The 20,885-nt window shown below is 41.7% G+C and overlaps 1 protein-coding gene across 2 annotated transcripts; it reads left to right on the plus strand.

Moving 5' to 3' along the window:
- The first annotated feature begins 20 nt into the window (after positions 1–20).
- On the plus strand, positions 21–20,660 carry LOC110987827 (deoxynucleoside triphosphate triphosphohydrolase SAMHD1-like). 2 transcript variants are annotated; one of them, XM_022250932.2, is made up of 17 exons: positions 21–165; positions 4,017–4,263; positions 4,651–4,720; positions 4,882–4,978; positions 5,774–5,934; positions 7,666–7,781; positions 8,695–8,765; positions 9,265–9,405; positions 10,000–10,215; positions 11,061–11,152; positions 11,284–11,340; positions 12,023–12,221; positions 13,115–13,210; positions 13,809–13,913; positions 15,050–15,187; positions 16,089–16,154; positions 16,840–20,660. In XM_022250932.2, the coding sequence occupies exons 2-17, from the start codon at positions 4,089–4,091 to the stop codon at positions 16,942–16,944; spliced, it is 1,905 nt and encodes a 634-aa protein (XP_022106624.2). In that variant the 5' UTR covers positions 21–165; positions 4,017–4,088; the 3' UTR covers positions 16,945–20,660. The 2 variants fall into 2 exon arrangements, with proteins under 2 accessions (XP_022106624.2, XP_022106625.2); XM_022250933.2 differs by lacking the exon at positions 16,089–16,154 and having other exon boundaries at positions 22–165.
- Positions 20,661–20,885: the final 225 nt, after the last annotated feature.

A 20,885-nucleotide genomic window follows, 5' to 3' on the forward strand; every position in this document is an offset into this window, starting at 1 on the left:
CAGGATCCTGTCAATAGAGGGCGCCCTCGAAAATCGAGATCAGCCGCGCCAGGTGCAGGCGCTAGCTAGCTAGCTAGCAAGGCCGGCCGGGCTGGGACATTCACTGGCTAGCTTTCAAATCTTGGGGGAAGCTACGTGTACTGTGTGGGTACATAGAGTTTGGAGGTAAGTAAGTCGTTTTAGATATCTTCTTACTTCTGTTTAGAATATTGAATTTTACCCACCACAAAGGGTTGAAATCATAGACCTCACATAATGTTTCTTATAATTCACTCTTATGCGAAAATAAAGTGGAGTTAAGTGCAAGTGCATTATACACTACCGGTACCGCGGTAGTCCACGTCGAGAGACCCAGTACCATGCAAATTTCAATGTTGTAAGATGTTATCGGCCAGGCGGGGCGCGCGCGGCGGTTCTGAGTCCCATGCCTGCCTTGCGGCCTGCGGGTACCCGCAAAAGAATCTTAATCAAACTGATATAGTCCTATATACGGTCACTACGATTTTTGAGTTTGTATTAAACACCACAAAGTGTTCGGTTTCCCTGAGCTGACGCTCAATTTAGTCCTTTACTGTACGTGTACCTCAACTTTGAGAACTCGATGTACTCAAAGTCATGGTACTCCGTCATGTCTGTGTGATTATTTTTTCCAGCTGGTCGCGTGGTGTGGTGACGCTATAGGGTTTTGGAATCAGATTTTTGTGGTGAAATAATTCACTGGTGTTAGAAAGCTACATGTTCATGTACTAAATCAAATTTCCCCTGTCTGCAAATCAGATTAATCTATACCTCTTCAAAAGCAGGATAACAAGGTTTCAGAGCATCAGATTGAGCATTTGTGAAAAAAAGTGAGATTTCTGCTCACCAATTTCTCGCTTCCACCCGTTGACTGTCCCTACGCTACGTTCATGCCATTCATGTTTATCAGACTGCGCATGCGTTGAACCCATCAGTGACAGTGCTTGCTCTGCATATTGGTTCAACCATTTTCGGTAACTGTTAAGTGCAATCTTGAATCATGCTCAAATTTATAGTACTCCTTAATTCTGAGTATTTCCACTTGACATATTTGAATGAAATCCATTCATAGGAGGGAGTGCAGTAAATTTACGCAAGGGTCAAAATTATGCTGAATGTAACCACCATCTGGAGGTGTTTGTATAATGATTAGCACCCACATGGAGGTACTTCCAGAACTGTAAGGTTTATACAAACCTTATTTTAGAGATAGATGTATGCAGTGTTGTAGTCGAGTACTTTTTTCCGAGCACCAAGTACTGCCGAGTACTTTGCCAGCTGAGTACAAGTACTGGTTTCCGAGTACAAGTACATGTACATGTACTTGCACTTCCTAGTACGAGTACAAGTACAAGTACTTCTAATTCCGAGTACGAGTACAAGTACTTCTAATTCAAAAGTAGTTTTATCTTAAATTAGAGACTCTAAAACCTGCCACTGTGTAAAAGAAACACCGAATGCAGATGACATGGCTACAAGAACAAGTGATCTGGCTAGCAATGTCACGATCACTACACGTGCGTTGCAGTAGTTGACACAACGTGCACGGTGCCGCGAAGTCTATTTTCCAGACTCAGTTATTCACATGCCTGTGATTTTCTGCATGCTGGGTTCATTGTTAGAATTTTCGGGTCCAGGAACCAGACTACCAATGCCCAAGTAAATCGCGGGACCATTCTGAAGTACAACAATATAATTTGCATACGTGATTAATTAAGTATGCGCACAGATGGCGAATGGGTAGTATACGTTAATGGTCCCACGTTCGGCCTTCTCTTTGTCGGAACCGTATCGAATATTGGAGTCGATATTTTTGTACCTTACTTTAACGGCAGTGGTAAGTTAACTTAAAGGATTTTTTATCGAGTACTGTTAATTGAGTACGAGTACTCTGATGCTCGAGTACAATTTTTGGATGTCGAGTTCCAAGTATTTTGTAGCTCGAGTATAAGAACTGTAGCTCGAGTACGAGTACTTGGACGTCCAAGTACAAGTACGAGTACTCTGAAAACGGTACTCGAGTAGTACTCGAGTACGAGTACCGATATGAGTACTACAACACTGGATGTATGCATGTACAAGCTCCCATAAACACATTTTAGCTGTTTTGATTGTGCCAACTTACTCTTCCATCACAGCTAGTTGTGCAACCAAATTCCGTACATGCCTTCTTGGTGAACTTAGATGTCAGATGGGGAGGTTTATTCACCTTATATCCTCATTAAAATGGTGAAATTCTTGAGCATTTTGCCCATCCACACTACAGAAAGTCACAGTATCCAACTTCTCTTGACCAGCAAAGTTTCATTAGCATTTATTTTTTTTTTTAGTTTGAGGTAATTTAATTACATGTAAGTGCATTTTTTTTTTGAAGATCAAAGTTAATTTAGTCCCATTCTGCCCAGACATCACACTGGTTCTTCATTTTTTAGGTCACAGGTTTGATTGAGTTTGTGGTTAAACAGTTCTTTTTTTTATATACACTGTATCTTTGTTTAGATTCTGTTGAGCATTGCCCCTAAGCAGTAAATTTTGGAATTTCATTTTTTGTTTTTCATTTTTTTTTTCCTCCTTTCTATAAACTTTGCTGTCGTTTGCCTGCCCCAAATTTTCCTTGCGACTCCTCCCTACCCGATCAAATTTGATTTTTTTTCAGCGAGTTACCCAAATTCTGGTCTGGTTTTTTAGTTTATTCAGATTTAGTTTAGGGTGCCATTTTTCCGTGCTACACTATCACACAGCTGACAGTTATGGAGAGCACATGCTCAGTGATGCTTTGACTTTCTGTAGTGTCGATGGGCAAAATGCTCAAGAATTTCGCCATTTTAATGAGGATATAAGGTAAATAAACCTCCCCATCTGACATCTACATGTACATTGTAACTTCACCAAGAAGGCATGTATGGAATTTGGTTGCACAACTACATGTAGCTGTGATGGAAGGGTAAGTTGGCACAATCAATACAGCTAAAATGTGTTTATAGGAATTTGTACATCGCTACCAGTGAGGTTTGTAAAAACTTTACAGTTCTGGAAGTAACATGGAAGTAGACACAGAAGCAGAAGAGCTCTTTGTTCCACTCTTCCGATGCCAAATACAAGATTATGGGGAGGGTGGCTCTGAGCATGATGGCGGCTCACACTAATGTTAGCCTCCCCCTAGAGGGAAAATGAGGCATAGGCACGACCGACATGTACATGTAGATCATCCTGACTAAATTAGTCATTGTGTGTAATAAAGAGTCAAGAGTCATCTTTCCTACTGATGACTCTTGACTGATTTTGGTAATGGTTCCTCCGCAAAGAGAGACATTGCAATAACATATGACCAGGAAGACAGATCTACATGTACATGTATAGGTGTAGGTTAAAAAAAGCACAAATTTCAATTTGCTGCGGTGTGGTTAGCCGCACACATTTTTCTACAATAACTTGCTGTTCTTTCTCATAACTAGTTTCAAATTGACATTGGTCAACTCCCACCATGGTTATTTTTACCCTCATGCCCGAGGCAGTTTGTACGTAACTTACCGGTACCTCAATGGACGACTTGTAGAGTTCCATTTGATGCATAAGCAGTCAGGTAGTCCGATTGGTTGGGTTGTCTGAACAGTCACAGTTTCCTGAGTTGAGTTGGTTGCATGGTTTTACATTGCTGAGATACAACTTCAGAGGGAAGTGAGATTTAACCTGGGTAGGAGTTAACCGGGGTACCACTTTTTGTCATGTCCCATCCCTGTCACATCTGACATGCATGTATGATTTGCAAATTACCTGCTAAACAGATAGAATTCGGTTTGAAATCCATTTCAGTAATATTTCCATGTCAAATTACACAGGCCAGGTGTAACAGGGACACAAAAATGTCACACTTTTTGACCTTGAATTTATAGAATGACCCGGGTATGAGTTGACCGAGGTAATAGCTAACCTGGGTAGGAATTCACCCGGGTACAAGTTGCCTCCAAATCTTTGTGATTTGCAATTCTCATGGACAGGACAAGGATTCCCGAAGATCCCACCTCCCTCAAACATTCCGGTCTGAGTGAAGTCACTTTCCCTGTGCCAAAATGTCCTCCAGTCGTTCCAAACGGAAACTTTCCGAAGGAAACCTGTCATCTTGCAATGGTTGTAACAGCCTGGACGACAAATTTGACTTTGCCGACTGTGAAAATTGGACGGCAGAAGATGTCTCCAAGTATCTGATGGCCAAAGGCTTTACTCATGAGGCACGGCTGTTCCAAAGTAAGAAGATGGCTTGATACAATCATCAGATTTGTTCTTAACCTAACCAGGGTATTTTAAGTTGAAACTGGAACTGTTCCAGCATTTTATGGTTGGCTTATCAGTTCCATTTGTCGTCATTTGCTCAAGAGTCAACCTTGTGTATCTCTTGATGGGTAAAATAGGTTGGTTTTCATAGCCTGTCCAGCTGCAACTTTATATGAAGCCCAAAATAATTTTGTGTGTGGTTGCATAGCATTGCATAAAAAACAAATGTAAAGCACAGGAGTTTTGTGAGATGTTTTTTTTCTCATTGTTATGTATTACAGAAAAGAAATCTTTCTGGCTATAGGTCTGCTTGTAAGAGTGCTGTATGGAAAATTCAAGTTCGTTTTTCTTTGTGAACAGAAGAAGAGATATCTGGAAAAGTTCTGGACAAGCTAACAGAAGAATTGCTTCAAAAGAAAGTTGGTGTAAGGTAAGAAAATTGAAGTGTTTGGGATTTGGTCTTTAGGTGCACTGCAATCAGAAAATTTCCCTCCCTTCATCATTAATGTTTTAGCCATTCTGTATTGACTGTGCTACAGAATGTTTGTTTTCTTATTTCATACGCCTTACACCTTTTCACTGTTACCACAGGTCCTTGGGAAAACGTTTAGAGTTGCTTGAAGAGTTTCAGTTTCTGAAGAAATTACAAGACAATTCAAGGCCTAAAGTCTTCATAGATTCCTTGAAGGTTTGTTCATTCAATTTTGTTGTTGAATCTCACAACAAATATTGCAGTTTTTCTGTGTTGTAATCTGCCGCAGTATTCTGCTGGAGTGACTCACTGTATGGGTTCCTCTCTGGAGTGACTCACTGTATGGGGTCCTCTCTTCTGTTCTGTGCTTTGCTGTACTGCTCTTTGTCCTGTTCTATTGTGCTGTGATCTTCTGTACAGACATGTACATGTACATGTATCTCTGCTTTGTTCAGCTTGTCTTAGTTGCAGGGCCAGATTAAGTGTTCCACGATACAGGCCCTAGGCATTAATGCTGTGCATGCTCTGCTCTGCTCTGCCAAGGCATTGGCACAAATTTCGTAAATGCCGTAGCAATTTATGTTGTGTTGCCGCAAAATTGTACAATATAAGCTGTGTACTAGTATACATGCGCTAGGTTTCCCAAAGTTGAATTTTGATTGAGAGACTCTGAAAGAAGCTTTTAAAAGTCTAAAAGTTCATGTGTTGTTGTTGATGTGGATGGGGGAACTGCATGGCAAACTGCGGTATGTTTGTAGGCCTTCAGGGTTTTTTTGTTTCATTTTTTGCCACAGCTCCTGTGTCTGTTGGATGATCCAGCCCTGGGATTTTTTGCTCCACTGCACTGTCTAATGATATACATGTACATGTACTGTGCTTATAGCGTTCCACTGTGCTTTTGTTGTCACTGTGCTGTCTTGTGATTGACTGTGCTGGGCCGTATTCTGCTGTGTTATGCAAATGTTCTGCCATTTATGATTTATTACACTCTGTTCTGCCTTTTTGTGGCAGGTATTTAATGACCCTATTCATGGCCACATGGAGGTGCATCCTCTGTGCGTGCAAATCATTGACACTCCACAGTTCCAGAGGTTGCGTTACATCAAGCAACTTGGCTGTAGCTACTTAGTCTTCCCTGGTGCAGCGCACAATAGATTTGAGCATTCGCTGGGGTAAGAGCCGGCTTGAAAGGGAGACTAAGTAACCCTTGGGTTCATTTGCAACTGAACACACTGCTTGCACATGAGACAAGGTTTGCACCTTCATGGTGTGAATACATGTACATGTACAGTTTCATGGAAAACATGATCTCTGTGCTGGCACCATGCACCCATTTGAAACATTTGCCCACAAGTCTCTGTCTGCCTTGCCAATGAAAGCCTTGCATTTGTGTGCAGAGCAGATAGGGTAATTATGCCTACTTTTGACCCTACCAGCAAAAAAAAAAAGCTTTCGGTAAGAGGAAGTGCTCAGTGAATTTTGAGCAAGCTTGATGGACCAGCACGTACGTGTATTAAAAGGTTAGAGCTGATTAGACAGCTTGGATAAAATTTAAAAACTGTTTCCTTTGTATACCATATTTTTTAGAATTTTTTATGCTTCACCTTTTTCTGTGAATTGTATTTCTGTTTTCTTTCCTTACAAACATATCAATTTAATCCTACTCACATGCAAAAAAAATCCATGCGCTCAGACTTGTAGTCATGCAGAAGTACATGTATTCATGCTCAAACTCATGGGAATATACATGTACTCATGGGGGTACACATGTACTCATTCTCATGGGAATACACATGTACTCATGGGGATACACATGTACTCATTCTCATGGGAATACACATGTACTCATGGGGATACACATGTACTTATTCTCATGGGAATACACATGTACTCATGGGGATACACATGTACTCATTCTCATGGGAATACACATGTACTCATGGGGATACACATGTACTCATTCTCATGGGAATACACATGTACTCATGGGGATACACATGTACTCATTCTCATGGGAATATACATGTACTCATGGGGATACACATGTACTCATTCTCATGGGAATACACATGTACTCATGGGGATACACATGTACTCATTCTCATGGGAATACACATGTACTCATGGGGATACACATGTACTCATTCTCATGGGAATACACATGTACTCATGGGGATACACATGTACTCATTCTCATGGGAATACACATGTACTCATGGGAATACACATGTACTCATGGGAATACACATGTACTCATGGGGATACACATGTACTCATTCTCATGGGAATACACATGTACTCATGAGGATACACATGTACTCATTCTCATGGGAACACACATGTACTCATGGGGATACACATGTACTCATTCTCATGGGAATATACATGTACTCATACTCATGGGAAATTACTCCTGTACAACACTGGCAGAACTCATCAGCACCATCCCCAAAGTTATACTTAATGTATATTTGTTGTCATTGTGTTTCAGCAAATTGACATTGCCAAGATTTGACTTCTACATATGCTGTTTAAATGTTGGACTGGTTTACAGGGTTTTATTTAGGAATACAGTGTCTGCCTGTCCCTTGCTGTCTAACCAAAGTAAAAAACTGCCCGTCCTGCCCCCCCCCAAAAAAAATTATGAAACTGACATCCCCTGGTACTTTCTGAGGCCATATTTCCTTTGAATCCAGAATTTGTTTAGAAGGAAGTCCGAAGACTTTTTCACGAGTTTAAAAGATTTATGGGACCATATAAATTTTGAACAAGCAAAAGCTTCTTGTCCAAAGTTGTTTTTTGCCCGTCCCCAGGTCGGCTGGACTGGTATGGGTAACTGGATGAGACAGGTGCTGGTCTGTCAATAATTCTCTGTTCCTTTGGGGGGTTTTTCTACCCAACAGGGTGTGTCACTTGGCTGGAACGTTATGTCGGACACTACAGAAGAGACAGCCTGAGCTAAGCATCACAGAGAATGACGTGTTGTGTGTTCAGATAGCTGGTCTCTGCCATGATTTAGGTAAGGATTTCGAGGCTACCGCTTTTGTTTTGTCTGTGTCCACAGTACGGTTTTTATAAATGCTTAAGTTGAGTTTCAGGATGGATCATTGTTGTAATCAACCTGTCTTTCATCCCTGTCTGTGCCTGTTTTTATTATCTGCATTTACTTGTTTAATTTTGTGATGAATGATACCCATTGGTAACTTTATTTACCCCTTTTTGTTAAGATATGCTTGATTTTACTCTGTCCTTGTGAACTACTGTGAAGTATTGTAAATGAAGTACTTTCATAGATGTCTATTACGCACTGAATTCCCCAAATCGTCCAGTGTGTTTTTAAGGTACAAGCAGTCCATCATTTTCAGTTATCCAAACAGTAACTGACAAAGTTATTGTTCTAAACCACACTTGGTTTAAAGATGGGACTGGACTCCCTGTGAAACAAGTTTTTTACTGGCAAGCTGTCATTTTGAAGAAGACAATAAGAGAAGGTACAATGCATCTAAAGATCCATATTTGGAACCTTGTCGGTAGAAGTGCATACAAGTGTTGACACAACAAACACACACTTGCTTGGTTACTGTAATTCATTGGTTCAATGCAAGACATTGCAAAGCTGCGTTCAACTGAAGTGTAAATGTGTCTAAGACTCTGAAGTCAATTGCAATTAAAAACGTGATGCAGCAACTTGCAATCTGACATTGAAATCCTAGAATATGATTGCTTTGGAATATACAATATTGACTGTGCTGCAGCTTCATCAGGTTTGTTCATCGGCACCTGTCTTCAGATTTTGAGTAATTTTGTTGCTTCACTGGTACAGAATGCACAAATGACCAATTAAGCACTTAACCTTTGAACCCAGTTGGTTGATCTGGTACTTTCAAGGAGGCATCCATATTGTTTTGTTGTTTCGTTCCATTATTTCACAGGTCACGGCCCGTTTTCCCACATGTTTGACCAGCTCTTCATCCCTGCCATCAGACCCGATTGCGGTTGGACGGTAAGAAATGCAGCATGGCCCCTTATTTACGAAAGACCCCAACCTGCTGGTCCCCAGGAAACCCATCAGCAGACAAGGATTGCTGGATGTAGTGGATTTTCTTAGATTGATAAGCAGACTGGTCAGTTTACAATGGCTTGGGTCAGTTTACAATGGCTTAATTTCCTTTGGTTTGGCAGAAAGCTCGAAGAACATCTAGAAATGTGGTTACAGTGACATTTATCAGAGCCAGGTTTAACCCTCAGCAGGTTTTTGTTGATCTTGAGCATGTGAGCTGGCTATGTAATCTGTTGTACCAGTCTCGGCACTAGATGAATATACACTGGAGTGTTGTGTGTTCTGCCAAACTTTGAAAGTCAGGCCCGGAAGAGCCTGACTTTTTTGGAGTATCTTTGGATTTCTGAAGCAGGTATTGCTTCTAAACAAGCTGTGTCTGATTTGCATTCCGATATTTGGCTTGACCGAGAAAACACTTTTCTGTTTTGACCCGTTTGGACAGCACGAGAAAGCCTCAGTCGACATGTTTGACCATCTGATTGAGTCCAATGAACTGAATGAGGTCTTTGTCCGGTACGGCCTAGATGACCGCGACATCAGCTTCATCAAGGAGCAGATTGCTGGGCCGCTAGAACAGAAGAACGTAAGGACACCAGAGAGCTGTAGAAAGTCCAGACTCTGTCTTAAGTCAGACTTTTTTGCTAACTTGGGATGTTTCTGTACTGATGTGGCCATCATCGAGTTCGAACTGATGCATTTATATTTATAAAGGTCCGGATATACTCCTGACTGGCTTGGAATGTGTGACAGGCCAAGTACATATTCCTCACCACTAGGGTTGCACACTGTTTATGATGAAAACCAGCCAAGTCTGTTGTCAGTTTCAGAGTTACCAGTTGCCCTGTTCGTAAAATCTCGGGTGAGAACCCTGCATGCACGTACGCAGTTGAAAATCAAGTAGGTTAGGTGGATATGCTTGAAATTTTTTCCTGCCAGGAATTACTTAAGAGCGAAAGTGGGTGAAAATTGAGTGTGTGGTGTGATTGATAATAATCAGGAGAGCATAAGAAATTCCTCTAGAGCCAGTCTAGTTCAGTGCTGGAGTCATACATCAATGAAGTAACGTTACGTGGGCATTCTGAAGTGATATGAAAGCTTGTAATCTGCAGTTCAATTCCTACTGAAACTCACTGGAATCCCCCAAAGAAATTTGACCTCCGTGACTCCCTCATTTCAGACTTCCTGGCCTTACAGAGGGCGCCCGAAGGACAAGAGCTTCCTGTACGAGATTGTGGCCAACAAGCGCAACGGCATCGACGTGGACAAGTGGGACTACTTCCTGCGAGACTGCCACAACCTGGGCATCTCCAGCAGCTTTGACTGTCATCGCTTCATGAAGTTCTCCCGGGTCATCGAGGTGGATGGCAAGAAGCAGATATGCGCCAGGGATAAGGTTAGTTCTGACTCGCGCTGCCTGGATGTGGCCATGGCAGGAAATCGCGCGTGCGTGTACGGCACATGCGCAAAGCCACTATCTTGCAGCTTCTAATAAAGTTTGTGTTATCTCCACCCAAAGCCACGTAATTTGGACACAGTCCATCACTGAGTTACAGAGTCAGCGACTAGCCAACATGATGATGTCCTTTGGTCAACAAGTCTTAACAGTCATGTAACCCGTTTGCATATTCAAGAACTGGAAATATTAGACTTCAGGGAATTCAGAACCATCCGACTGAAAAGCAACCAATACAATCTCAGAAGCTTCGAGAAACTTGCCATATCGATCCGTCTTGAGCAGAAGCACCCCCTCATCGGTTGAAAAGAGCCATGTTGGCGGGGTGTGTTCATTTTGTTGGAAGCGACATGACCGTAACGCTCACATGTCATAGTCAATTGTGAATCAGTGAAGTGCACTTCCCACCAAAGGAGCCTCCATTGCCAGGAAAATTGCGCCCTCTCTTGCTTGAGCTCAGGGCTCATAGGTCAGAATTCCATTCAAAGGATAAGTGTACATGTAGTTGTAATTTCCATTTACATGTACGCCATTTGCAGTTGAATCTCATGAATAGATGAGCTTTTAACTTCTGAAAGAGTCATCGATTGTTCTTCCAGTACCGTTCCCCTGACTCACTTTCCTCTTGTAATGTGGTCCACGCATACATCTGGGTAAAGATTGTTGATTGCCTCAGAGGTCAAGACTTGGGGTCAAGCCCTCTCCTGGTAGTCCTGTTCAAGAATTGCCTGTGGCAGTTAAAACAAAATTGCATTTTTCTTTGCCATTGGCTGTTCCCTCTCCAGGAGGTAGGAAATTTATATGACATGTTCCACACACGGAACAGCCTCCATCGCCGAGCCTACCAGCACAAGGTGAATAAGATCATCGAAAGCATGTGAGTTTTTGTCAACCAATTCCTTTTTTATCTCCCATTCCGTAAATTCCGGCTCATGAATTTCAACCAAAGTTTTAAATAGTCTAGCTGATTCCTATTAGAATTGACGTACTTGTCCTTTTCTTACTAAGGCTTGTTGAAGTTCTAGTCAAGGCCAACGATCATTGGCTGATCAAGGGAAAGAACGGGTGAGTAGAACTAGCAGATGTATTTCCGGCTTTTAGTTTTACATGCACATAGGGGTGTACACGAGCGATGTTGCATCCCTGACTGTGAAAACTTGCCAGCAGGTCATTCAATTGAGTCCATGGTGGTTATGTTTTGGGAGGCATATGCCTGTTTCTAAATGTAGTATATGTGTATGTGATATTGTAAGCGTACTTACGTGTATGTGTACGCAAGTATTGCAGTATGCTGTAGTCAGATGTTTTTCATTCTCACTAATGCCACACTTTTTATTTTTCTGATAGTGGATCTGCTGATTTACAGTTTGGCAAACTGAGAATTTCATATTTATAAACTTTAATTTTGGCACGTTTGTACGAGTCCTTTTTTATTTTCTCTGCGGAAACTATCAAATTTGCTGCATATACATTATTGCCTCACAGCCCCCAAAGTATTCGTTTTTCAGACATCTTTCCTGCCTGTAGCCAGTTTCTTGAAATGGTGGCTTACCTGGATTTGGAAATGAAGTTCAGTTTTATTTCATTCTCCGATTAGTGTCTCCTTTGGAAAAAAATCTACTTGTCCATATGACGGACAAATAAAACATTTTTAAAAGTTTAGCCGTTACTCAAGAACTTCAAATTGTTGTTTGAGTTTTGCAGTTTCCAGCCATTTATTTCTTCGATCTCTTCCTTCCACATGCAGAAAAATGCTGAAGATGTCGGAAGCCATTGACGACATGGTTGCCTTCACCCAACTGACCGATGACGTCATCCTGCAGATCATGCGTTCTGATGACCCAGCCCTAGCCGAGCCCCAACGCATCCTGACCATGGTCCAACGACGTCAGCTGTACAAGTGCGTTGGTCAGACGCAGCCCCCAGACGGCACATTCATTGAAAGAGTAAGTCAAAGACCGTACAGTCTTCCCTTCAGTTCTTTGATTTGTATATGTAAATGGATTTGAAAAAAAAAATTGTTTACATTTGAAGTTGCTTACGAGGCAAGTTGCTTTTATATAAGCAAAACGTTGGCCATGGCTGAATTAACTATCTGCATACTGTTTTTATATTGCCTTCTGTTCACATTGGATAGTAGGCAAGTTTGCAGAAATGTTCCCCTGGGTTTGTTTGTGTTGGGTCTTGCCTCATGATGTGACATATTCCCCATTATGTACATGTTCTTTTAAAGAGGGTCATATTTTCATTTTTTATAGTGGCAGTATTTATTCTTTTGTTTCGGAACACAAAGTGAATTGACCTTCTGCTTTTGTACTAAAGGCCAGCTGTAGTTTTAAGTTTCCACTGGTAGGTAGATAGTCAACTGTGATATAGAACGAACAGACCCTATCTGCCTTGAGCAGAAGCACCCTCTCCTCGGTTGACAAGAGCCATGTTGGTCAGGAGTGTTCGTTTTTTGTTGGTAGCAACACAACTCTAATGTGTGCCTTTTGCACTCGTTTGTGAAGCAGCGAAGCAACAAAGGAGCCCCCATAACCAAGAAACTTGTGCCCCCTCTTGGTCCCGCTCGGGGCTGATATCCAGTGGTAACTCACTCATCTACTGAAGGAAAACGGCTGCAACTTCTACCCAGTTGCTCTCAAAGGCACAAGTGGCATGTGCCATGGCCGGGTGTTGCCAGGGGGTCAAGGACGGATACCAAATAAAATGTACGGGAAATTTTCCGGTTAATTTCCCTTCACACAAGGTGTCAATATTAGATGACTCGTTCTGATCCTTTATTTTTCCTGGTCATATTTATCCTATAAATGTTTTTTTGAACTGAATCCATTTGCAGAATAGAGTGCCTAAAATGAAGGACGAGATTGTTCAAGTGCAAGAGACCGAGGACATGGATGGCCCCAAACTCACGCCAGATCAGCTGATCGTCCATGTAAGTGCTCTGTATGCCTAGTGTCTGGCCATTGGCACCCTGAGGATGCAAGGGGGGCACTTGGACCCTGGAAAAAATTGACAAATACTGAAATAAGAAGCAAGAAAAAGCAGAGAAATGGGGAAAAAAAAGATAAGTAGAGGACACGAAAATCACCAGCATGACAAGAAAACCTTGGAAGGGACCCATTTCCTCAGGTAATGGTGTGCCGGTTTCTTACTTGTGAGCACTTTCCCTGGGAAAAATACTTTAAATCTTGGTGATGCCTGTGTGCCTGACCTGAAGTGGGCTCTATTTCCCGACTGCTTTTCTTTCTGAAGTTGGATAATGTATGGTTTGGTGAAAAAGCCATCATGCCGTCAGACAGTGTTCATGTTTACATTCGAATCAGTTTACTTCAGAGACTTGCAAATGTTACAATTACAATGAACATGGTGTTGGAACATCAAGTGCGCCAGTTTATCATCAGTGATTGTAAATTTGGACCTGTTTATTCTCGCATGGGTGGACATTTTGCCCTTCTTTATGACTTGTACTTAATCTTAACTCTGTGATTTATCTCAGAGCAATTGCACACTTTATTTACAATAACCGACAGATCGTGGATCTAAACTACGGCATGGGCCACCGGAACCCAATTGACTACGTGCGATTCTACTCCAAGGCCAATCCACAACAAGCTGTCATGGTGAGAAAGTGTCAGGTAAGAAGCTGAAGGAGGGAGTGGATGAGTAAACCTAGGCAATGGGCCCCAAGAGAGGGCGCCAATTTCCCGGCAGCAGAGGCTCCTTTGGTGGGACGTGCACTTCCCTGATTCACAACCATGAAATGACTATGAAATGCATGCGTTGCAGTAGCATCGCTACCAACAATTCCAGCACTCCCCACCAGAATGGCTCTTTTCTGCCAGTGAGGGGATGCTTTTACCCAAGGTGGATAGGTCCCGTGCGTAAGTACCCGCTCATGGGTGACAAACGAACTGTCTTGGCTGGTACACGAATGGCATTACTTTGGTGTTCATGGTGGACCTTACTGAAGTCACCGACAGAACTCACCATCTGTAATATTCTGTGTAGACAACAGTCCTGCGGTAAGATTGTTATTGTGGGGACCCAGATGTATGTTGGGACGCACCAAACCTCCCCCCCCCAGTTTGATCCAGATTTTCCCATTAAAAGAAATCTTCTCTGCAAGGCTAAGCCAACCTTTCAAACCAATACATGCAGTGAGGTAGCCCCATGACATTTTGTTACAAGGTTAAAAAAAGTCCCCCACCCCATCTTTGTCTGACATGGATCTGGCTACAGCATCAAAGAGCCTGAAGAGATGAAAAGGGTGTAAGCCTCAGCCGCCCATAATGGTCAAGGGCTCGTAATGGATATTTGCAGGAAGGCAGAGCCCTAGCCACTGTTACTGTTCAGAGGGCTTCCTGTTCCTCCAGATTTGAAATACAAAATGAATATGCCCTTTGGTGTCTGAAAAGTGAAAGATCTCGAAGAATTCTGAAGGCAATTGCTGGTTTTTATGCTTCTTGAAATTTTCATAGTTTGATTAGAAAGCCCAGGCATGTTAGGCCAGCGCATTGTTGTGAGAAAAAAAGCTGCTTAATTGCATAGTGACAGTGTTCTTTCTTCCTCAAAAATCTATTCTTTGTTTTTAAGAACTTTCATTGATTATGATGGCAAATATTGCATCAAAAGAAAAAGACACCAGATGTTAAACGAGCAATCCTTTCATCAGCAGCAGTAGTCCCCATCAACAAGGGAACATATTCGCAGACCTTTGCCCTCACTGAGAAATTCATTGTTCTTTCTTGTCCACGGTGGTAAAAAAATTCAGGTTTCCCAGATGCTACCCGAGCGCTTTGCGGAGCAGCACATCCGTGTATACTGCAAGCTGCGTGATCCTGAATGCATCAGCAAGGCCCAACGGTGCTTCCAGATCTGGTGCGACAAGAAGAAATATACAGTGCAGAAGGTAAGAATTGAACTTCGGGCAAAAGGTTGCTGTACGGTATTCTGTGAGCACCTTGGTGTTCATCACTGTGGATTTGGTGCATTTGTGCGCCCTCAGATGTAAAATGTGTAACATTGCTGTTAACCCTAACAATCCGTAACCAGTCAAACACCAGTTAGGTGTTTGAATTTGTGGAATTAGGTACTGGGAACTTGTTATATGGTGCTGGATTTTGACTTACCCTGTTGAATTTTGACTGAATGGGTACTGTGGCCCTCTCACTTTTTTCCAATGAGTACTGTGTTTTTAAAGATTCTGTAATGATAGAAAGCTTGCCATTGAAATGGTAAGTATGTAATATTATGCAATAATTACCATAAGAAAGACAGTCTTCCTTGTTTCTGACCACAATGATCCCAGCAGCCGGGGATGGATATGCAGCATGATGGTGTGTGAGTTTGTTTGAATAGGTACTGCCTGTCCATACTCTTTGTACTGTGCAATGGGCCTGCTGTACCCAATCAAACAAAATTACACAGGCAAAGACCTGATGGAGTTTGTGTGATTGGGTCCTGTTGCAGCAAGAGTACTGTTGGAGTCTGTGTGATTGGGTACTGTAAGGTTGGAGTTTGATTTCAAGGTGTTGGAGTTTGTGTGTTAATTGAGGCGATACCTCTAACAGTGCTTGGGAAGTTACGGTTAATGGCAGACATCTCCTTCATTTGCCCTGTGTTTGCACATTCATGAGGTGTGCATGTTTGTGCACATTCTGCAGAAAAACTAATTGGTTAAAAAGTGCATTGTTTGCATATGTGTGAAGTAGTGTCTAAGCTCCGTGTGTTTATAGTGCCGTGTCTTTATCTCGTGCAAGGAGTCGTCGTGAACCCTAACCATTTAGTTTGAATGGGTTTTATGTTACCAGCCTCCCGAACAAGGAAGCGGACAAGTTGGAATTTTGCCAACACACACATGGCTGGAGTGTTTACTTGTAAGACAGGACAAATTCCCCTTCGCTTAGCTGATTTGGTTGTTCTGTTTTACTTCCCATATTTGTATGCCACTGCACACAGGAAATTTCCCCCCTTGTCACACTGCCCTGTTGCATTCCTGGGTAGAGCAGTGGTACATCATGCTAAGAGAAAGTGCTTTGTTTTAATCTGTCATTTTCAGTCTTTTTTTCACACCTTTTCACACTGCCCTATTGCATTCCTGGGTAGAGCAGTGGTACATCATGCTAAGAGAAAGTGCTTTGTTTTAATCTGTCATTTTCAGTCTTTTTTTCACACCTTTTCACACTGCCCTGCCGCATTCCTGGGTAGAGCAGTGGTACATCATGCTCAGAGAAAGTGCTTTGTTTTAATCTGTCATTTTCAGTCTTTTTTTCACACCTTTTCACACTGCCCTGCCGCATTCCTGGGTAGAGCAGTGGTACATCATGCTCAGAGAAAGTGCTTTGTTTTAATCTGTCATTTTCAGTCTTTTTTTCACACCTTTTCACACTGCCCTGTTGCATTCCTGGGTAGAGCAGTGGTACATCATGCTCAGAGAAAGTGCTTTGTTTTAATCTGTCATTTTCAGTCTCTTTTTAACTGCCAGAGTAAGTGATACAATGATTTTAACCCTCTGGCTAAAAAGGGACAGTAATCAATTCCTCATTTGCCATTCTCCGATAGGCCGGCAACGTGCTCGACCCGGAGCTGACCCCTGCCAAGCCCGAGTCACAAGAGAACCCCGGGACTCCGGAGAAGAAGAAATCCCGAACGCGACTGTCCATGTGATTCACACTGGGCCATCAAGGAAACAAGTAGATATGGTTGCAAGTGCCATGACTGTATGAGAAATCGGAATGCACAGTACATCCTATCTGGCTGCAAGACCCAAGTAACTTAATATCACATAAGCTATTGCCAAAATTGTCATGGCACACATATCCTCTTTTCACAATATCCAATCAACTTTGTCTTTCTCACCATAGGTAGTTGATCTGTATGTGAACGCACAGTTGATACTGTTTCTGTGCAGCTGTAACTTGTTGGTTGCGTCAGTAACTGACGTAGCATGGATAGTTGCTGCACGACGAACTGTCGTGTACAAAGTCTGTAGATGGTGCGTCACTTCCTAGTGCACCAAAACTATCATATACGTCACTTCCTGGTGCAACCGCCAAACTGTAAAGGTTGACTTTCTGCAACACTGCCAAACATTTTACCCTTGTCATCTCTTTAACGGAACGTCCAACTCTTGAAGTGCCAATGTGTTTTCAAGCTACATGCACAGGTACTTGGCTGTGTCTGACTGTTGCTTACATGCCTGAGGGGAATGGATTTTATTTGCTGCATTACTAGCTGTGGCCGAGCAGTTTGGACACAATTTAAAATTTCTTATTTTGTCCATCATTAAACTGGTAATCATCTGTGTTAAAGTTTTTCGTTTGTCCTTATGTTTTCTTCTTTGTTTTAATTGTAACATATGTAGCAAATGAAATGACAAGTGTCTTAGCATAGCATTAGTGTGTATCATGTCAAGGTGGTTGGGTGTCTCAGAAGTTACGTGGGACTAGAAGGTGTTGGATTCGAGATAAACAGATGCTGTAGGCTGAAAGTTCTGGTTTGTTGCTATGGGCAAAAATTACACCTATACTACCGAGATGTTTTCCTCTAAGACCTTCTGGTTGATGGCTTTGGCTGTCCCCGCCCATTATAATGTGTTATTTTTAGCATAGCTGTTCGATTAGCGATGGTCCAATAAAGAGTATTGGCTTTATTCACAAGATGGCCGTTTTGAATCATGTTCCCCGAATTCACTTCACCTGTTGAACACTCTGAAATCGGAAGGAGCCTGACTGTTTGCCAGAATTACACTTGCAGACCTAGCCTCACTTTGAAAACCTATTTTTATATTTTGACAGTAAAGGTTGATATTGCATCACACTGAGCCCGTTACATATATCACAGTTTCCACTCATGCATGTATTAAAGTTTTCTGAAAGCTATGACAAGGAATGCCTTGCTCTTGATTCAAGATGGCCGACTTCTGAATAATGCCAATGTTCCAGTTGCACCACAGACACCATGCACTAACCCAAAGGAGATACCAAAAGTGAGGTGTTCTAAGGCGTATGGGCATTGTCTCAGACCCCGACACCCTTTTGTTTAAGGTGTTGTGTTTTATAGCTGCATGGTTTAACAGACTCATACAAGCTTTGTGTAAGCATGGGAAACCCACCATAGTAATGGCCTCTAATTCCAGGGAGTTATCTGTTACAAAATGCACTTGCAAAGTCAGGGGATTAAATATCAAAATTACAGAACTGAGTGACCGCAATTCAGGTATTCAGAATTGGAATGAAAGACCCAAGCTTTAAGGGGTATATATGACACCAGGCCAGATTTTGGTTTTGTTTTTTTTTACATTTTTCTTTCCATTATCAAACTGAGCTAAGTTTACAGTTCGTAAGTGAAATTCAGCCTGTCGTCTCTATCAAAGATATATCATGAAACTATGCAGATGATAAGTACAATGTACAAATGAAATGAGCCAGTCATAAAGTGGAGCCTTCTGACCTCATAAAACAAGTTATAACTGACAGTAAACATTTTGCCATATTAATCTGCACCTAAAGGAGGCTGAAGAATTTGAAACATCAAAGATTGAGATTAAAAAATCTTGGGGAAAATTGAATGAACTACCTCCAACCAAATGGTGTATGGGGGATGTCAGGTCCCCCCCTCAGTCCTTAATCGAATGTGCCAACACTTAAAGGAAGCATGCAATAGATACCATATGTAGCTCAATTTGTTTTCATTCATATTACTTCGTGTTTTAAATATAAAGAGGATCTAAATACCTGCTTTCATTGAAAGGGAAAAGGAGGAGGGAATTTTTGAAGTCTTGGGGCAGTTGCTTTTTAACAACGCGCGTGCCCAATTCAGTAACATTCGAATGACCCCAGTCATTCAATTTTTTAAAAAAATCTCACAGTTACTCACAAGTCATCATTGGCTGCGATTCTCATAGCGTATATAGTCATTGAAATGTACAATTATTTTAATGTGAACGGTTCCCTCCATAATGATAAATGAAATTGGCTATTGATAACCAGTGGTGCGACCATACCCCTGGGCCTGGTCCCAGATGGTTGACTAGATAGTCCAAACCATCCATTGTTCAGGCGGTGTTAGTCAATTATAGTCGTCGCCTGGACTTGCCTTTAGAAGACATTTTCATCAGCATTTGTATCAGCAGAGCCGTGTATAGAGAGAGTTGCGACATGAGCACTTGCACGCACTGCTGTACTCACAATGTATGGCCATTTTGTTTCCAAAACCGGAAGCTTGAGCTACTCCATATACAGCTCTGGTTATTGTGCTAATTGTCCATGTGCACTGACGCATCATCCGCCATTTGGGTTCCAACATATGAAGCACTCATGTCACAACTCTCTCTATAAACAACTCTGGTCGTCAGACAAGGCACTCCTTGTCAAAGTCGATACCTGAAAATTACCCACCAACAATGTTTTGAAGAAATACTGGTCATTACTCTTGTCCAAACAACTTGTTCAGCGTGGAAACCGAGTATAGAGTGGAACTTACTCCAAGACAATGTGGAAAAAAGTGTGATACATTACACATTGTGCATGTATCACAATACATGATGGATTGTGCACAAAGCTATGGAGACACTGCTGCTCTGCCTTGAATTACATTACGCTTTGGTGCATGAATATGGAGATCCTCATTAGCATAAAATAAAAAAAATTGAAAAGCCCCTTTTACTGCCACAAAGAAGATGGAAAGCAGTAGTGTATATGTAATCTTAGTACCTGTATATGGGAATAAATTAGTTGGTGTACCGATTGAGCCTAAAATGCTCTCAAATTCTCCATGGCCGACTAGGGTGTACAAGCGTTTTTATCGGACACACAAGCCGATGTTTTCACATAACAATCAATGTTTACATGTACAATGTATTAAGTACATGCATTGTTACTTAAACCATATTTTTATAACTTAAACTAAGATACTTGCCTGTTGATCCACTGCCATTGGCTTGACACTTTTATATTGCGTATTTTATTTTTTAAGTTTTTTTTTTTATTTGGAGGGAGTCACGTACGGGTACGTGATGGCACTGGCTGAAAAGAGGGTCCTCTAAAATCTTCATTGAAGTTAACAGTTATTTTAGAACCCCAAAGTTTTATTTTTCCCCGCAAAAAATCTCACGTACAGTTGTTTTCTTCCAACGATTAGCATGAAATCAGGATCTCATAAACACATCTTGAAAACTTTTTTCCAACTCAATAAACCGCGTCTGAGTCAAATGTTGCAGTCTTTGGCTTTGTTTTTACGTGTTGTTTTACTTTTGCATTCGGAAGAAACAAACGGTAGAATTTGGATTTAGCTTGGGGTTTATGCACTGAAATTAATTAACGACAAAGGTGAAATTCTTTTTCTTGTGCTAATAAATTTCAGTGTAGTTTGGGATCAAAGCATTTTGCCGAGTTTCTCCTCCCTTGTTTTGTTTGTGGTGTGTAAATTGCTGATGATGTCTTGCAAAGCATGGCAGAAATAATCATATGACGACAAGATTCTTAGCAAAATACCTGTACTCCACTGTTTCAAGCAAATCCGCGCGAACTGCATCCCACAGGTCTACCTTTGCCCCGGATCCATCCAAGTGGAGTGGTTTCTGAAAGGCGGTTTTAGAGGACCGCTGT

Source organism: Acanthaster planci, linkage group LG06 (genome assembly GCF_054643075.1).
Source record: "Acanthaster planci isolate LZ-2023a linkage group LG06, COTS_SCS, whole genome shotgun sequence".
In the NCBI taxonomy this organism is placed as follows: Eukaryota; Metazoa; Echinodermata; class Asteroidea; order Valvatida; family Acanthasteridae; genus Acanthaster; species Acanthaster planci.